Genomic DNA, 19,955 nt, shown 5'->3' on the forward strand with positions numbered 1-19,955 from the left:
TCGGGATTCGAAGCCGGAAGACAGCCCCCAGAAGCCCCGACAGGAACACCACCACTTGCCGCTCGCATCGAGCCCTGCCGAGGATTCCCTCAGCTCAATAGGCAGGCACGGAGCGTCGCCATTTTGGGGGGCAGTATAAGGGCGGGAACGGAAGAGAAGAGTTCCCGCCCGATTCTGAGGCTTTATTACTTGCCAGAGGAGACCACAGCGGCGGTCATCACGGCAACGGAGGGCCAGCCCTCCGACAGCAAGTCAGGGCGGAGGAGGAGTCCCCGCCCACCCCCTGCTGGTTTGTTAGCTCCCGGCCTGTTTTTTCGCTCGGAGCTGCAGCTCTGCTCAGGCCGACAAGCGGTTGCCATGGCAACGTCACCAGACAGGGATTTTAGCCAATAGGAGCAAGGGCCGGGCTAGCCCTGTGGAGAGCTCTCCCTAGGGGTATTTTTCCTTCTGGCCTGAGATCACGCATGCGCAGTGGAGTCTTAGCTCCGTTATTTCTGCATCGCCATTTCTTCAAGTAAATAATAAGGCTTCTGGCTGGCTCGTGCTCTATTCTCTCTCCTGACCGTGAGTGTATAAGGGGAAGGTTATGGCAGAACAACCAGCCCAAACAGGGGAGGAGGCCATCATTGCTAGGCCCAACACCCCTAAAGAAAAGGGCCAAAAGACAAAAACCTCTCAGGGCTCTTCTCTCAGAGAAGCAGAGAAACGAATAAAAGCCCTGGAGAGGCAACTGGAGGCCTCACAAAAGCAAGCCTCAATACCTTCTAGAGCCCTTGGCCCCACGCCTCCGCCAGCCTCCCCCGTGATTCCAGCAGGGGTAGCAGGCTCGGCTTCTGAAAGGGACTGGTCTCCAGAGAGGCCTACACAACCAAACCCTTCGGAGGCACGCACCTGGGGAAGGCAAACTCCCATGTGGCCGGGCACCTTTCTTCCTCAATCATGTGCCCCTTCTCACCATGTGTCAGCGCAGTCATCTACCTTCACCCCGACAGCAGCGGGTTTGCGTACCGCTCAAGACACTTGGCAGAGCATGCCACAGGCCCTGCAAGATCTCATCGCCAATACCTTTTCCCAGGGAGTGGAGACAGGAGCATATCAAACACATGCTCTGGCGGGTCCTCCCCCATCGAGATCCAGGGATCCTTGGACTGCCCCAGCCTCTCACTCTATGACTGGGTCTATGGAGGAGGAGGATTCCATTCAAGGTGACTTTAGCGATCGAGAGGATGACCTGTCGGGGGATGAACACCCCCCGGAACAACCCGCCTTCGCAGGTCTCTTCAAATCATCCCTGTTTAGGGTCCTCCTCAATAAGGCCAAGCTCACCATCGAACAGGCAGGGGAGGGCGGACAACCAGATGCCTCCGCTTCATCCCAACCTAAGGCTGGCCTTTTCGTTCTACCAAGCCAAGAGACAGTGGACATTCCTTCCTCGCATCTGTTCTTGGAAACGGTTCAGAGGCCTTGGGAGAACCCGGCAGCGGCACAGGGCCCGTCCAATCTCGACCGCAAATTGTACTCCTTTGACCAGCAAATGGAGGACTTGCTAACGTTCCCGGTGGTGGATAAGCCAGTCACCAGCTTAGTTTCCAATGCCCTGGTTCCCTCCGAGTCTCAGGAGGGTCTACGGGCTGAGGACAAGAGAGCTGAAAATCTTGTGCGCAAGACCCACCAGATGGCGGCCTGGGCCATTCGGGCCTCCTCTGCGGCCTCCTTTTTTAACCGAGCTACTCTCCTTTGGATTAAGGAGCTCCAGTCAAGGGTGGATCCTGAGGAGGGACGCTTTCGCCAGGATCTAAATAAAATCCTTGCGGCCACCGAATTCTCGGCAGATGCGACGGCTAATGCAGCCAAGTTCGCGGCCAGGGCCATGGCCTCGTCAGTGTCCTCCCGCCGGCTCATATGGCTGCGCAGCTGGCAAGCGGACGTCAAGTCCAAATGGAGCTTGGCCTCAGCACCGTTTAAGGGTGGCAAGCTCTTTGGAGAGGTCCTTGACGACGTGTTGATCGAGGATAAGGACAAAAAGAAAGTCATGCCAAGGTCGAAGAAACCGGAGAGACGCTTCACTCCATATCAAAGGCGCCAGCCCTTTCGCTCGGAGCCCTCCTCGAGCACAGCCCAGTCATCGAGGCCTTACTTCCAGGGCTCCTTCAACCAAGGGTCTTATCGGTCAGATAGGTCTACTGCTCAGGACCGCGGCAGGCCCGATCAGGGACGCAGACCCTTCAGAGGAGCGGGACGGGGCTTCAGGAAGAATAAATGACTCCCTCACCCCCTTTCCATTAGGGGGCAGGCTGGCTCACTTCGCGGAACCATGGGCCGGTTTGTCTTCGGACACCTGGGCGGCGACCACTGTGGCCGAGGGTCTAAGGATCGAATTCCTTCACCTTCCTCCCCAACGTTTTGTCACCTGTCAGCTCCCCCGGGATGCACAAAAGAGGAAGCTGCTTCAACAAGAGGTCTCTCATCTCCTGGAGATAGGAGCCATAGAAGAGGTTCCAACAGGAGAACGAGGTACGGGGTTTTACTCTCCAGTTTTCCTCGTCCCCAAAACCTCTGGAGGGGTCAGACTGATTCTGAACCTGCGTCAACTGAACATCTACGTAAGGTACAGACGCTTCAAAATGCACTCGCTGAGAACCATCCTTGCGTCTATCCGTCACAGGGACTTATTAACGTCAATAGACCTCAAAGAGGCTTAATTACACGTTCCCATCTTCCCTCCACACAGGAGGTTTCTCCGGTTCTGTCTGAGTGGAATCCACTTTCAATACAGATCAATGCCCTTTGGGCTTTCATCCGCTCCCAGAACCTTTACAAAACTCTTGGACGTTCTCACTTCTTCTCTGCGACAGAAGTCGGTACGCCTCATGGCATACCTAGACGACATTGTCATACTGGCAAAGACAAGAGACCAGGCCTTTCGGGATCTGCAATTGACCATCAGCACTCTCGAACGCCATGGCTTCATAGTAAATTGGGACAAGAGCCACTTGACGCCCACGAGGAGGCTAGCTCACCTGGGGACCATCATCGATACCACTCAGAGTATGGTCTCCCTCTCCCCGGAGCGGCGGTCCTCCATCAGGAGACTCTTGAGAGATCTGAAAGGTCAGAGGTTCCCGAGACTTTCCTTCCTGTCAAAGATTTTGGGGACCCTGGTTTCCTGTATAGAGGTAGTCCCGTGGGCCAGACACCACTTAAGACCATTGCAGTGGTTCCTGCTTCCTTTCCAAAGGACAAAGTCAAGCCACCTACACAGGAGGATCTTCCTTCCGCAGGGGGTTTGCAGCTCGCTAAGCTGGTGGATTTCTCCGGCGTTGGACAAGGGATCCTCATATCTCACAAAACGACATATCACACTGACAACCGATGCCAGTTTGTTGGGATGGGGGGCCCACCTTGCCTCCCAGATGGCCCAGGGCCTATGGGACCGTCGGGACTTACAGGACACCAACATCAACTTCCTGGAGCTGAAGGCGGTCTCGTTGGCCCTCCGGAGTTTCGCCCCCATGGTGCGAGGGCATCACATCCTGGTCCTCACGGACAATGTTTCTACCAGGGCACATATCAACAGGCAGGGCGGCACGCGATCTTGTCGCCTAATGAAGGAGTCGGAGTCCCTGATACGGTGGGCGGAGGCCAATTTGGCCTCTATTTCAGCGGAACACATCTCGGGGGTCGACAATGTTTACGCGGACTGGTTGAGTCGGGAGACTCTGGATCCCGGGGAGTGGCACCTCGACCCCAGGATCTTCCAGGAGCTGGTCAGCAGGTTCGGCGAGCCTATACTAGACCTCTTTGCGACTGTCCACAACACCCAACTCCCCCGTTTTTTCTCCCACTTCCCCTCACCCGGAGCGGAGGGAGTGAATGCTTTACACCAAAGGTGGCCGGCGGGTCTGCTTTATGCCTTCCCGCCAATTCCTCTGATACCGAGAGTCATTCGGAAACTACTGGAGGAACGAGCGGAGGTTCTCCTTCTAGCCCCTTACTGGCCGAGGCGCATCTGGTTCGCAGACTTGATGGAACTCTCGATCTCAGCCTACTGGAGAATTCCGGATCATCGAGTACTCCTCACACAGGGGGCAATGAGTCATCCGGAGCCTCACTGGTGGCAGCTGACCGTCTGGCACTTGAGCGGGAACATCTGAGGACCCAGCTCGTGCCGGAGGCAGTCATAGACACTATGCAGGCAGCCCGCAGACCTTCCACCAGGAGGTTATACCAGAATACTTGGGCGGCATTCGCCGATTTCTGCAACCAGAGACAGGTGGACCCGCAGGGAGCATCTCCCTTGATGGTGCTCTCCTTCCTACAAGCGGGCCTGGACCGGGGTCTTGCCCCGAATACTCTTCGTCGCCACGTCGCTGCCCTGTCAACGGTCCTCGTCGGGAGTCACTGCCGTTCCCTCTCGAAGCATCCATGGATCAGGGATTTTCTGCGCGGAGCGACCAACCTAAAGCCTTCAGCGGTGCATAGGTTTCCTTCCTGGGACCTCTCGCTGGTCCTTCATGCCTTGACAGGTCCACCGTTCGAACCTTTACGACATATCTCCCTGAGGTTCCTCTCCATTAAGACTGCCTTCCTGGTGGCTATTACATCAGCCAGGAGGGTCTCGGAGATTTCAGCACTATCCATCAGACAAGACCTTTGTCGGTTTTATCCAGACAGAGTGGTGCTTCGATTAGACCCAGCCTTTGTCCCAAAGGTGAACACTTACTTTCATAGGTCACAAGACATCGTGGTGCCGGACTTCTGCACCCACGGCAGCCACCCATCGGAGCTGAGGTGGCACAAACTGGACGTTAGACGTGCTTTAAAAATCTATGTACGTCGAACTCAGGAGTTCAGATCTTCCGAAGGTCTATTTGTGTCTTTCTCCACCAGAACGATGGGTAAGAAGGTGTCTCCTCAAACCATCAGCAGGTGGCTGAGGGATTGTATCTCAGAGGCCTACTCTGCCAAGAACACTACCGTACCACAAGGGATAACTGCTCACTCCACCAGGAGTGCGGCCACGTCATCGGCCTGGAGGACACAGGCTTCACTCGAGGACATTTGTCGAGCGGCCACGTGGGCAGCTCCGTCCACCTTTATAAGACATTACAGGATAGACTCCTTTGCCTCCTCGGAGGCGGCTTTTGGAAGGAGGGTGTTGCAGGGGGTGTGTTCTTTTTCAGAATCCCTGGTCCAACCTTCTCCCTCCCTCTGACTTTAACTTGGGTATATCCCATCCTGGACTCTCCTTGCAAGTGCATTGGAGAAGGACCGTTATACTTACCTGAACGGTCTTCTCGATGCACTGCAAGGAGAGTCCAGACCCACCCGGTTGTTGGGACCAGGGTCAATTATCGTTGTGGTTATGGTTAGATTTTGAGAGTTGATCCAAGTTTAATAAACCTTAATTTGACATTACTGCTCCTTCGTGCTTATTAGACTGGAGGGCTAAGGGGGGCGGTGCCTGACTAATATTTAAATATTTAAATTAAACTCAGTCCCAGGCAATCAGGCTGAGAATAACCCATCCTGGACTCTCCTTGCAGTGCATCGAGAAGACCGTTCAGGTAAGTATAACGGTCCATCAAATAAATAAATAAATAAATAAATAAATAAATAAATAAATAAATAAATAAATAAATAAATAAATAAATAAATAAATAAATAAATAAATAAATAAATAAATATTCTACTAGGGTTAATTCTGGGTGTACTTTCCATTTGTTAAGAAATAAATGATTGTAGAATTCCCTTATTATTTTTTAAGTGGTAAAAAACTGCCACTTTAATTGAGTGAGTGGTTGACTGATGATTTATCTAGGACAACCCTATTCTGAAATACTTTTTTGTTTGCTGGTTTTGAAGTACAAAAATACCATATACTGTACAGTGATACCTTGTCTTACGAACTTAATTGGTTCCAGGACGAGGTTTGTAAGGTGAAAAGTTCGTAAGACGAAACAATGTTTCCCTTAGGAATCAATGGAAAAGCGATTAATGTGTGCAAGCCCAAAATTCACCCCTTTTGCCAGTCGAAGCGCCCATTTTTGTGCTGCTGGGATTCCCCTGAGGCTCCCCTCCATGGGAAACCCCACCTCCGGACTTCCACGTTTTTGTGATGCTGCAGGGGAATCCCAGCAGGCGAATCCCAGCATTGCAAAAACAGGCGCTTTTCTGGCAACGGGGGTCCAGAGGTGGGGTTTCCCAGCGAGGGAAGCCTCAGCGAAATCACAGCATCGCAAAGCTCTCTGGAAGCCAAAAATGCCCTCCCAGAGCCTCTGTTCGATCCAAAAATCAATTAGCTAGCACACTCATGCAGATTGGAGCTGAGTTAGGGCAACGGCTCACGTGCCAGCAAATATGGCTCCGCGTGCCACCTGTGGCACCCGTGTCATAAGTTCGCCATCACTGCTCTAGGTGTTCTGTTGTTATTGCTAATATTGTACAACCCAAGTAAAAAACACTTTCTTAGCTGCTTGGTGGCAGGTCTAAACTTGCATAGAGATTCCCATGAGCAATTAGAGATAGGGATACTAACATGAGAATCAGACCTTGCCAAAAAAGAAGAGATGTGTACTTTGCCCCAACATTATATATCAACAGTCTCATCATGCACTCTCACAACAATTAGACACACGTGTTTAGTGACATCTTCACATGCTCTTTCTATGATATTTGGCATCATTTGCCCCTCTGGATTCTACATAGAACAAACTATCCAAAACTTTTCACCAAAGAATGAACATGAAATTTGATTCAAAAGGTATATCACAGTATTTCAGCCTTCTAGGAGATTCCATCTTGAAAGGAGAAAAAAGTGTTACCAGTGTTATAAATTCAGTGAGAGATAGCTAAATATCAAAAAATTTCAAGCTACCTTTGGAGATCTCAACAAGCATAAATGGGTTTGTTTAGTACCACAAACCAACATTCAAAATGAGTCTAATAGTCTTATAGCATCTTTTCTATAAACTGCATTAAAAGGCCTGTTTCTTGCTTGGTCAATTGGATAGAGTAGCTAATCTGATGCAGGATTTGCAATAGGATGAAATGAATGAAAAAAGAAGAAGTCAGGTTGATTATGCAGATGAAGGTTGCATGAAAGACAGGTTAAAATTTATCAGCTTAAAAACATTGCATTTGTTAAGACCTTCAGAGATAGCCTAAAATCTTTTTAGGTACAATCTCTTGTTCAATCACACTGTTAAAATCCCTTTTTCCTCAGAATAGAATGTCCTGGGAATTCGGTCAATCTATGTGTCGTCTCTATGTTGGTTGAGGCAGGCAGGATTCCCTTAGTTACCATTTGTTGGGGGTCAAGGGAAAGGGAGGGTTTTGCCTTCTCCTTCTGCTCAAGATCCCCTCAATTGCTGAACCAAAATGCTGGACTCAATGGACTTTGGCCCAATTCAACATGGCTCTTCTTATGTTCTTATGTGATGTAAATTGCTATTGCTACATGCATAGAAAATGCTTTCAAGCTGTTGTCTGGACAAAAGCTGAGTTGAATGACAGGAGCTACTCCTGCCATGCAGTGCTTGGGTTCAAACTGCTGGACCTGACTATGTTATAACTAACTTTTATTACTTGATTAACAAATATTTATCTGAATTATTATTTGCCTCTGACCTCTGTTTTTATTCTATTATCATATTTTATTTAATATTGCAGAAAACATAACCTTCATGACTTATTTGCTTGTCCTGTCTACCCTAATAAGCAGCTCCTCCTAATAAAGTTTCTCTCCCTCTCTCTCCCTTCCTCTCTCTCTCTCTCCGACAAGGTTTTTTTATTATAAAAAATTGTTTCTAAAAATACCAAGGACTACATGGACCTGAAAAGCAATTCATTGAGTTTATTGTAAAAGTTACACAAAGCGTTCACATTCAATATATGTTGTCAAAAAATCACTTTTAAAGGTAGATATGTACAATAGAGATCAAATTGCTTTTTACTGCTCACAAGAAGACTTATTTTCCTTTATTTTAGAATATGTTCAAGTAATAATCTTTGGGTTAAACTGGGAACAATGATGCTTATGAAGTGCCAACAGGAGCAAAAGAAGAGTGTGGGAGATGAGATTCTGAAGATTTGTCGCTCTTTATACGAGACAAAGCAGAGGCTCTCTGCAGAGGTAAGTCTTGCTAGATGTGACCCAGTTTATATGGATAGTAATCTTTTAATACATTCAATGTCTTCGTTAAACATAGAATGATAATAGTAAGGAGGCTTTGAAATATTTTTGCAACCATTACTAACTACTGCTTTCATTACAGGTGCAATGATATTGCTTTTGTTTGTCAACACCCATTTGCACTAGATTTTGCTCTCATCCAAATATTACAGAGAGCCTGAAGTTCTGAAAAAGTTGCATTTCTGAATAGTTAGTCACTGACAACAATTGGGTCACAGATGTCCATTTATTTCCATGTCACTAATTCAACCAAAGCTCCTGCCATGATCCTTCCTAACTTGAATCACTTCACTTTATTTGGATCTGGCTCTCTCCTAATCCTGATCCAATATCTTAAGCATTGTCCTTCATTGGTAGTTAAGGATTGCCGTAACTCTTGAATTTCAGCTATTGCTAAAAAGAAATAACAGCTGTTCAATATTCAAACAGCACACAAAGGAGTCATAGTTGGCTATGGTTGAAGTTAAATATGGTGTTTGTGATTGTATTAACTATTTAAACTCGATTTACACTATTGTTTGAGTGATTGCACGAGAAAAAAGAACCAATAAATTAAATGTATTGTGGATGAGGTAGTAAAATTAGAAATATTGAACTTTCTATCATCTCTTACAATTTTGTATTAGAGTCTTATTTCTGGTAAGCAATAACAAAAGGCTTGTAGAGCACAATATGAAATACTGATCATATATTTCTGCACATTTTTTGTGCATTTGGAAAGCACAATTTATTGCTATGTGTACAAGGCTTGCAAAAAAAAAATAGTTGATGGCTCTCAGGTTTAACAGTTGGGTGAAGCAGCGGTTTTATAGTGCCAGTAGCATTTTATATCTGCAAACCCATCAAAACCTTAAGTGAAGAAGCTAAATTATAAGAGGCTTGACAGAACTATAAAACTTCTTTCCAAAGAAGTCAAAATGACATTTTTATTCCTAGAGACTAGGAGCGGAAAAGAAAAGATAAAAGATATATAAAACCGTACTAGCCAACTTTTAAGGTACATCATCAATACGACTTCTGTTGAACCTTTAATTCAAAAAAGTGTCTTAACGCGATAGCAACTTTTCTACATGTTCAGTTGAACCAGCTTGCTCTTAATAGTGGAAACATACTTCCTAGAGCAAGCTGTTATATAGACTAATTAGCATATATGCTGATTTGAATTTGGATAAGAAACTAATTACATTTTATAGTGCTCAGTATCCATTTGAAAGTCTGCCAATCAACTAGTAAACAGGTATGCTTGTTGGATTTCTTAGAAGCCTCCTAAAATTGTTTTGGATAGCAAGATAGGCAGCATATAAATTACTTAAATAAATAAAATAAAATGTATCAGTTATGCTACAGTCACACAGCAGTTATTCGGAGTCTTCGGAGAGGGTCGGCATACAAACCGAATAAATTATTATTATTATTATTATTATTATTATTATTATTATTATTATTATTATTATTATTGATATCTGGATTATTTTTAGTTTCCCCCTCTCCTGAAAACTTCTGTTTGTTCTGTTTGTTTATTTGCTTGTTTTAAAAGGAATTAGGCTTCCATTCTGGACTTGATAAAAGGATTTCCTGACGAGAGTGCATGTTGAGACCTTCCTGTTGACTATTTACACCCAGGTTTTCTATTTGTTTTCAGTGCATAAAAAGCCTGTGTTTGCTACTCCTGAAGGAATCTCTTCTGCTGCCTTCCTTGAAGCTACTTCTGGAAAGTAGAGATCAAGATCTACACTCCATGGCACTGGAGCAGATAACAGCAATTGCTAAGGTAATTGAATTAGCCATTCTTCCTCATTGGAGGTAGTTCTTCTTTATATTTATGCTGTGTGTCTACAATGGAGCTTTTAAATACTCACACACACACACACTGCTGCAGATAATGTACATTGCTCATAATCTTTTTTATGGGTTACTGTTTTATATATCCCCATTCTCAAGTAGTGCCAAGAAGGGGGAGAAAGATTTTGTTCTCATTTCCTCTTTAAAAACGCAGAGCCAAGGAAAAAAATAAATGTTTATCTGGCTTAAGGACTAAGCTGTTGTCAAAAGTATCATTTCCTCTGGTTAAGGTTATTGAGACCAAGCTGGAAATCAGGTAAGATGGCAAGAAAAGCCCCATCTAGCTCCATGTACCCCAAAATAATAAGACCTTATTTTTGGGAAAACAGGGTACTACTTAAATAATCGGCATAAATTTAGCCGCTTGTAACATTTAAAGAATCTCATTGGGTTGATTTTTCTTTCTCTTTTGAAGCTTTTTTCCCCTCCTCTTCAGGTGTTAACCATTTGCTTACAATATAGTTCTTGCCTAGTTTTAAGCTACATTATATAGTTCTTGTCGCCAGGCAAGATTTTTGAGTTAACTTGTTTTTTCCATTTAAGCAGGGCTCTTTTGTTTCCTAAAGTTCTCTCCTTTGCTTATATTACACCCGAGAATCATAATCAGCATCTGGAAAGCAAAATCAGAGCCTATTGATTTTCCTAGCAAGACTCACAACCATGGATATGCAAGAGGAAATGCAGTGCTCGCTTGCTGATCAGATGTATTATTTAGTCGTTTATTGTCTAATACTGACAGCTTTATGGGTGTTTGCGTTTAAAGAGATAATGGTGGGGGAAGTGCTGATACCAGGATTTCAGCTGCTTCTGCCTGCAGCAAAAAGGCTGGCTTCTTTTCCTAGATTTTTTGAAATTGCAGTACCCTTGTATTTGCTGCTTTATCCAACTCCAGATTATTGTTTCTGTGTATTTCCCTGATCAGTAATAACTGGTTCATCTTTGACAGTGAATCTCGAAGATAAATAATTGACAGAATATTAGGTTTGCCCATGGGCCAGATGAGTCACACGCTGGCTACACCCATGCCCAGTTTAGCTAAGGGGAGAAAGTCTTGATACATCATTTGACGCCGCTGTGATGACGCAAGTTTGACACCCCTGCACTAGGCTATAACATTTAGTTTGAGTGGGATTTTCTCTCTAATAATGCAACAAAAAAGTTCTGCTGAGATTTGTTTTGTTTTGAGTTTGGAATTTTGTTTATAATTCCAGGTACAGTGTTCCCTCGATTTTCGCGGGTTCGAACTTCGCGAAAAGTCTATACCATGGTTTTTCAAAAATATTAATTAAAAAATACTTTGCGGGTTTTTTTCCCTATACCACATTTTTTCCCACCCGATGACATCATATGTCATCACCAAAGTTTCGTCTGCTTTTAATAAATATTTTTGTAAATAAACTTTAATAAATAAACATGGTGCGTAATAATCTAAATGGTTGCTAAGGGAATGGAAAATTGCAATTTAGGGGTTTAAAGTGTTAAGGGAAGGTTTGTGATACTGTTCATAGCCAAAAATAGTGTATTTACTTCTGCATCTCTACTTCGTGGAAATTCAACTTTCGCGGACAGTCTCGGAACGCATCCCCTGCGAAAAGCGAGGGAACACTGTAATGTTGAAAATTAATAATAATTAGTTTCTGGCTTCCAAATTGCACATTTAAAATGTGAACTGGTAAGCCTCCGCTCATCACCAGGAACCCTAGCCAAAAATACTGTTATCAAAGAAATACATTTTACCCAAAAATATTATTTTTAGAAAAAATGCATGTCAAACATTGATGATATATAAATGCATAGTTTATAAAACAACTATAAAATTCCATGTATTTAAAACATTAACAAAACCTTTGACAGTATTTCACTGGCAAATAATTAATATCCATTGATTACTTTCATCATTTGTGGATTTTATCACTCTTTGGTAACTTTTATTTGTTGAATTGAGAAGATTGGTCATAGGTTGCAATTATTTATTTTCATACTCAGGAAGGAATTATTGTGTTAAGCACAAAAAGAAACCAAGATTGAAACACTGAAATTGTATCATTTACTCCACAAATTTGGTGGTATTCCTGATGAATGCAATGTCTATATTCATTTCCACATATTAATTTTACCTGTTTTGCCTTGTGTAAGCAATTTCAAATTCCTGAACTCACGTGTGTTTGTTGGGTAGGAAAACACCTGTTGAACTGAAAGCTTCACTTGCTTAAAAATGCATTATCTCAGCTGACATTGTGTACTTCATTAGTGGCTCTTTGTAGCTGCAGTAACATCCTGGTCCATTAGTTGATTAAATAAAAACAGAAAGAGCCTATCCTGCTGTGTGACTGTTAGTCAACACAATTCTCAAATTTTACACGTTATTCTGATACATACTTTTTTAACCTATCTTTCAAACATTTTCTATTGTGCATTTGGCATAACAACATATATACATAAACTAATTTTCATTATTTATCTTGTAATTTTAAAAGAGAAGAGAATCTGATTACATTAAAGATTCCTTATAGATCTGCAAAACCACTCCTCTCCTGCAAGAGGGCTGAAAGCTATTGAGTGGATACAAGAAGGGCAAAGATTGCTATGAAAGGAGACTGGACTTATTCTTTATTATTCTCTCTGATCTTCATAAGTATATTTACACTTTCTGGAAATTTTGTGTAAGAAATCTTTTGTATTAATCTAACATTGTTCTTAGTGTCTGTTTATATAGTACTATTTATTAATTGCCAGAGTTCTAAAGATAGTTTGATAAGTTTGGTTGTTTTTCAGATGAATTGTTAAAGTAGAATGCTTTAAGCAGAATGTTGCCGAAATAAAAATGGGTTTCGTTTCATGAATTTGATATGTTTGTTGCAAGCTAATATGCTCAAGTAGCAATTGCATAGTTCCATAGTTTTCTTCCCCTTGAGTTATAATCCAAAAGCAGTCTATTTTCCTCTTTGGCGATTTGTTTGATTTTTCTATAACAGTTTGGTTAAAGCTTTGTTTACATTTTTAGAAAATATTACTGCTGTTTGGCTATTTTAACATTAAATTGATTAAATTAATGTCTAAAATATCCCAAGCATTTTTCTTTCCCAGTGACATTCTCTGTAAACATAAGCCTTATGCTTATTTATTAATTCCAGATAGCCAGCATTCGCCTGTTGTGTCTCTCTCCTATTCTTTGTCTGCATCTGCTTCCATTTGTCTCTATGCTTAAGCCTGGGGTCACCTTTGCAAAAGCAGAACCTTTTCTTCATTAATTAAACAAAGCAAATGGGTATTTATTGCTAAAAAAAGTTGATTTGTCTGCACGCCCTTAATGTTAATCTCTCACTTTTCTTTCTTTTTTCCAATATTTTTATTTTCTTAAAATAACATACAGACTTACAAACATTTAACATAGAATGTGGGGATGTATCATCCCCGCTTTTCTTAAAAGTATAAATGCAGATACAGAAAAAGGAATACATGATTAAATGCGTAATTCAATACTACTAATACAAAAATATCTAGTAAGGAAAAAGTGATATTGTAAAAAAGAAAAATAGTTATAACTAGTATAAAGTAAAACAATCTTGTCAGTTCTATGTATATAGACTAAATCTAATATTAATCTCAATTTTAAAAAAAGAAAGATTTAAACCAAAGTATCTATGCCTATTGTTAATCTTCTATTATTAGTTTTTTTTTCTTATCTATCCATTCATAAACATTGTTCCATGTTTCATAAAATTTCGTTTCTTCTTGATCATTCAAGCGTCTTGTCATCATATCCATCTCCGCGCAGTCTAATATTTTTGTAATAACTCCCTCTTCTTTGGGGATATTTTCCCCTTTCCAATTTTGCGCGTAGATAATCCTTGCCGCTGTAAAAATATGTATGATTAAGTACAAGATTTCTTTTTTGTAATTTTGGTTAGTAATTCCTAGTAAACAGAACTCCGGGGTAATTTCTATTTTTTGTTTTGTAATCTCTTTTGTCATTTTCTCTATCATTTTCCAATACATTTTAGCTTTATTACATGTCCACCATTGATGGTAGTAGGATCCTATTTCTTTCTTACATTTCCAACACAAAGGTGATGTCTTAGGGAACATTTTTGCTATTCTACTTGGTGGGAGATGCCATCTATAAAACATTTTAATTTGATTCTCTTTCAAAGAAACTGATTTTGTCATCTTCCAATTGCACATCCAAACTTTCTCCCATGTGTCTAAATCTATTTCTTTGCCTATATTTCTGCATCACAGTATCATACTATCTTTTAATGTTAAATCAATATTCTTGTGAGCAATCAGATATTTATATATTTTCCCAATTACCCTGTTTTGATTTTTAGTAATTAAATCACTTAACAAATTTTTGTTTTTATTGAATATATAAAGTACCGTATATACTCGAGTATAAGCCGACCCGAGTATAAGCCGAGGCACCATTTTTGGCACAAAAACTGGGAAAACTTATTGACCCGAGTATAAGCCGAGGTTAGAAAATGCAGTGGTTACTGGTAACTTATAAAAATGGAAACCAATAAAATTACATTAAATGAGACATCAGTAGATTAAATGTTTTAGAATATTTATTTTAAAGAGGGTAAACAATATTTATTTCAAAGTGGGTAAATAAAAGCAATCTGATACAGTGGAACCCCGACATAAGAGCTGCTCGACTTAAGAGCTACTCGAGATAAGAGCTGGGAGAGGAGAGACATTATTTTATTTTATTTTATTTATTACTTGGATTTGTATGCCGCCCCTCTCCGCGATACGAGCCGAGAAGAGCCGGGCTGGCTTACTTTCCTTCCTTCCCGCGCTGATGCAGAGCCACTCGAACAAAGCGTCGCGCCCCTCTGATGCTTTCGGCGGCTTCCGAAGCGACGCTGGGCTCTTTTGCCGCCAAAAGCGTCAGGGGGGGCGTGACGCTTTGTTCGAGTGGCTCTGCATCAGCGCGGGAAGGAAGGAAAGTAAGCCAGCCCGGCTCTTCTCGGCTCGTATCCCGGCACTTGGTGAGTGGAGAGGCGGTCGCCTCCCCTGCCGCCCCACTCTGGGGGTCCTTGGCTTCTGCTGGGGGTGGGGGGATCCGAACGCTGTTTTGAATTTCACATTCCGAGTGGCCCAAACGCCAAAGGCGAACTTCCGCACCTCAAGAGTTAGCTCGCAAACGGCGCGGCTGTTTTAAAACATCGCTGCCGGCCTGGGGGGGGAGAGGGAAAGGGGGGAGAGGGGGGAGAGAAAGAGAGAGGGAGAGAGAGAAAGAGAGAGAGAAAGGGGGGAGAGGGGGGAGAGAAAGAGAGAGGGATAGAAAGAGAGAGAGAGTGAGAGATGCTCAGTGAGCCTTTCTTTGAAGTTGCCTTTCTTTCTTTCTTTCTTTCTTTCTTTCTCTCTCTCTTTCTTTTTCTCTCTTGCTCTCTTGCTCTTTCATTCTTTTTTCTTTTTCTTTCTTTCTTTCTTTCTCTTTCTTTCTTTCTTTCTTTCTCTTGCTTTCTCTCCTTCCTTCCCTCCTTCCATTTCTTTCATTCTCCCTCTCTATTTTTATTTCTCTTTCATTTTCTTTCTTTCTCTTGCTTTCTTTCTTTCTTGCTCTTTTTCTTTCTCTCTTTTACCTTCCCTTCCTCTATTTCTTGCTTTCCTTTTCCTTCCTCCCTTCTTTCCTCCCTCTACAGGATTGGGTGGCAGTGAAGTTACTCTCCCCTTTCATAAGTTTCCTTGCTTCCTTCCTCTGTTCCTGTCCCTTCACCCTTTCTTTCTTCCTTTCTTTCTTCCTTCCTTTCTTTCTTTCCTTCCTTCCTTCCTTCCTTTCCTCCCTCCATTTCTTGCTTTCCTTTTCCTTCCTCCCTTCTTTCCTCCCTCTACAGGATTGGGTGGCAGTGAAGTTGAATAAATAACTACAGTTTAATGAATAAAAATAAAAGTTTGCCATGTTGATTGTTTTGGGTAAAAAGAGGAAGGGAAGGAAAGCTCTCAGCTTATCATCTTATTAATAAGTAAAGTTACATTTATTCTTGCAATGTCTTTTTGCATAATTTAGACTAACTTTGTGAGTTTTTTGAGGGCTGGAACCAATTAAAATTATTTACATTAATTCCTATGGGGAAAAGTCGTTCGAGATAAGAGCTGCTCGACTTAAGAGCGCAGGTCCGGAACGAATTAAACTCGTATCTCGAGGTACCACTGTATTTACAATAAATTAAATAAAATTAAATAAATTAAAAAGTAAAAAAAGTAGTTCAATCAGCAACCAAGCTAAAACCTATGAGTCAAAATCCCTCAAAACAGGATTTTAGAGACTTAATTTTTCTCTCTATAATCCAATAATAAAGTAGAGAATCTGGAATCAACTCCCCCTGGAGAGTAGGACTGCTCCCACCCTCCTTGCCTTTCGCAAACTCCTGAAAACACACCTATGTCGCCAGGCATGGGGAAACTGAGATACCCTTAGCTGCTATGATTTCTGTATGGTTTGTCCGGATTGTATGATTGTTTTTATAAGGGGTTTTTTAAATTGTTTTTTTAATATTGGATTTGTAGATGTATTGCTTGTTGTGAGCCACTCTGAGTCCTTGGAGAGCGGCGGCATACAAATGTAATAAACTGTTGTTGTTGTTGTTATTATTATATTATTATTATTACTATTATTATTGGAGGTCTTCCAACCCCCAGCTTGGGCAGGAGACCCTACACTACTTCCAACCAATAACCAACAAAGAATCCCTACCCCGGTGAATGGACAGGCCTTGAGGTAGATATACGACTCCTGGCACTTTTGAAACCCTTTTGCAGAATAACCCTTTACTCCTAGTAATAATGCTTACTCAGGGCCTCTTTTTCACTCCGCGGACCGTTTCCGCGCACATTAGACTGCCATCCCCATTTGCCCCCCCCCCGGCCGGTCACAGCTGGGAACGATGGGACTTTGGGGTCCAAAATGCATTTGGAGGCCCCAAGCCTCAGACAACTGGGCCCCGGCGCTCACTTATCGGCGGGACCTCTGAATAAGATGCCTGGTTTCATGCACGGCTCTGAAAAACGAAAGCCAGACCGCCTCCAGTGTCTTTCAAACCGGGTTGCGAAGGATGGTTTCCCTTCTCTCCCCCCCCTCCTCAGGTTGGGCCTCCCTAACCTCTTTATCCGTCGCTTTGTCCACTACTCCCAAAAACGCGTAGAGGTCCAACTCCAGCAGTTCTTTATCGACCGCCATTTCCCTCACGACTCGCTTCTTCAGACGGTTGCCCACTGGGTTAATTCTCGTCGAGCTCTTTTTTTTTTTCCTCCCTTGCCCGCCACGCACTCCTTCGCCCCTCCCACCCCAACAGCGATTGGACTTCTGGGAAATGTGGATTTTTCTACAGAGGAACGTCTCTTCTCCGGACTGGAAGGTGGAAGTCGAGTGGACTACAATTCCCAGCGTGCCAGACCGGCCATCTCGTCATCGCGCTGCCGTTAAGAACTTTCCCGAGCCGTGATTGGACAAATCGCCCGAAACCTCAGAAAGCTGCTGCGTCAGGGATAGTGGGGGGGGGGGAAGAGTCTCTAGGAAATGTAGTCACAGAACAGTACTGTATTGTATTGCATTGCATTGCACCCGCTAAGATCGCAGGGTCGTAGAAAAGGCTGTAAGTATTCAACTGGTCGTCGCTAGCGGTAAAAGGAGCAGTAGGCAAGACTTTAAGGGGGGGGCGGAGCAGAAAAGGCCTGCTGGGTTAGACTATCAGATTATCAGGCTAGACGCGGCTGTGGGAAGGGTAGGACAAAGTTGCCAGCCAACTGCTCCGACGGCGTGCGAGAGAGGAACAGACGATGCGAAGCTGGTGAGGTCAGGGGGGGGGGACTCGTGAAGCAGGAATCCCCCCCCCCCGACTTCCCATTGTCTTTTCCCCTCTCGCACGCCGTCGGAGCAGTTGGCTGGCAACTTTGCTGGACCCGGGGAAGGCAGCTGCCTTACTCTTCCCACAGCCGCGTCACTCGGAGCCCCCTTTTACTTCCCTCTTGGAGCTCCTGTCGGCATCTTGCAGCTGCCTTCCCTTCCCCGGGTCCAGCAAAGTTGCCAGCCAACTGCTCCGACGGCGTGCGAGAGGGGAAAAGACGATGGGAAGTCGGGGGGGGGGGAATCCTGCTTCATGAGTCCCCCCCTGACCTCACCAGCTTCGCATCGTCTGTTCCTCTCTCGCACGCCGTCGGAGCAGTTGGCTGGCAACTTTGCTAGAGCCGGGGAGAGGAGGCAACTGCCCCACTCTTGCCACAGCCGCTTCGGTTGGAGCGCCCTTTGCCGCCGCACTTTGCCCTTTCCCACACTCGCCCAAGCCAGCAATGTCTGCCCGGCTCCCGTGGTGCGCCCTCTTGTGGTGACCCGGCGCCCTCTTGTGGTGACCCGAGTATAAGCCAAGGTCGGGTTTTTCAGCCCATTTTTGGGGCTGAAAAACTCGGCTTATACTCAAGTATATACGGTATATTGTCTTTCTGGTATCTAGATCTAATCTGTGCATAGTGCCACCAATCGATTTGTATCCCTTCGTCTTGTAATTTAATTCTAGTTTTTAGTTTCATTTGATCATCTAACAAATCTTTATATCTTATTTTTCTTGTATCCTTGATGGAATTTGGATGTATTATTGCGTCTAATGGGGCAACCCAGTCCGGAATTGTTAAGAAGTGGTTTTTCTTAATATCTTTCCATACATCAAATAAATATTTTCTTAATGTATGTCTTTTAAAATAAGAATGATTTTTGTCTTTATCATACCAAACGAAGGCATGCCAGCCAAGCATAAGATCATGTCCTTCTAATTTTAATGTTCTCGTGTCCTCTAGGGTTATCCAATTTTTAATCCATGTTAAGGCGGCTGCTTGGTAGTATAATTTCCAATTTGGGAGGGCAACCCCCCCCCTCTCTTTTATATCTTCTAACATATTTATCTTAATTCTTGCCTTTTTTCCTTGCCATAAAAATTTTCTAACCACATTTGTTAGATTTTTGAAAAAAATTGCCCTTGGATTTATTGGGATCACTTGAAATAAAAATAATACCTTAGGTAAGATATTCATCTTAATTGTAGCAATTCTTCCCAGAAAGGATATTTTTAAATTATTCCATATTTCTTTATCCTTTTTAATTTCATTAATTAATTTTATATAATTATCATTCTTTAAAGTTATTGTTTTGGCTGTTAGCCATATTCCCAGATACTTTACTTTTTTAACTATTTGTATTCCAGTAATGCATTCTAAATTACTTTCTTGTGATTTATTCATGTTTTTGGTTATAAATTTTGTTTTATTTATATTTATTTTCAAACCTGCTACCTTACCATATTGTTCTATTGTCTGGATTAATCTTGGTGCTGTGACTATCGGATCTTCCATTATAAAGGTCAGATCATCTGCAAAAGCCTGGACTTTATATATCTCTTTTCCAACTGTTAACCCTTTTATCTTTGAGTCTGCTCTTATTTTTATTAATAGTGTTTCTAAAGTCATAATGAACAGGAGGGGTGAAATAGGACATCCTTGCCGAACTCCTTTATTTATTTTAAACACTTCCAATTGCTCGTTATTTAGTATAATTTTTGTTGTTTGTTCTAAATAAATAGCGTCTATTAAGTTAACAAATTTGGGGCCAAATCTCATTTTATTTAGTTGCATCTTTATAAATGTCCAGTTAACGTTATCAAAAGCTTTTTGAGCATCTAAGAACATTAATGATAATGTTTTATCTGAATGTTGCTCATAATATTCTAATACATTAATAATTGTTCTAAGATTATTCTTAATTTGTCTACCTGGCAGGAAACCATTTTGGTCTGAGTGGATTTTACTATTTATTACCGTTTTCAACCTGTCTGCATATATTGCAATAAATATTTTATAATCTACATTTAATAATGATATTGGTCTATAATTTTTAATTTTTTCCTTTGCTGTATCTGATTTG

At 42.7% G+C, this 19,955-nt stretch overlaps 1 protein-coding gene across 1 annotated transcript in view; it reads left to right on the plus strand.

Moving 5' to 3' along the window:
- NBAS (NBAS subunit of NRZ tethering complex) overlaps nucleotides 1-19,955 on the plus strand; it is a 194,249-nt gene that overhangs the window by 162,106 nt on the left and 12,188 nt on the right. The window contains exons 50-51 of the mRNA XM_070732857.1: nucleotides 7,990-8,134; nucleotides 9,837-9,965. Of these exons, the coding sequence (XP_070588958.1) occupies nucleotides 7,990-8,134; nucleotides 9,837-9,965 (274 nt within the window). The remainder of the gene's footprint in view (nucleotides 1-7,989; nucleotides 8,135-9,836; nucleotides 9,966-19,955) is intronic.

The sequence above is a fragment of the Erythrolamprus reginae genome, chromosome 1, assembly GCF_031021105.1.
Source record: "Erythrolamprus reginae isolate rEryReg1 chromosome 1, rEryReg1.hap1, whole genome shotgun sequence".
Classification (NCBI taxonomy): Eukaryota; Metazoa; Chordata; class Lepidosauria; order Squamata; family Dipsadidae; genus Erythrolamprus; species Erythrolamprus reginae.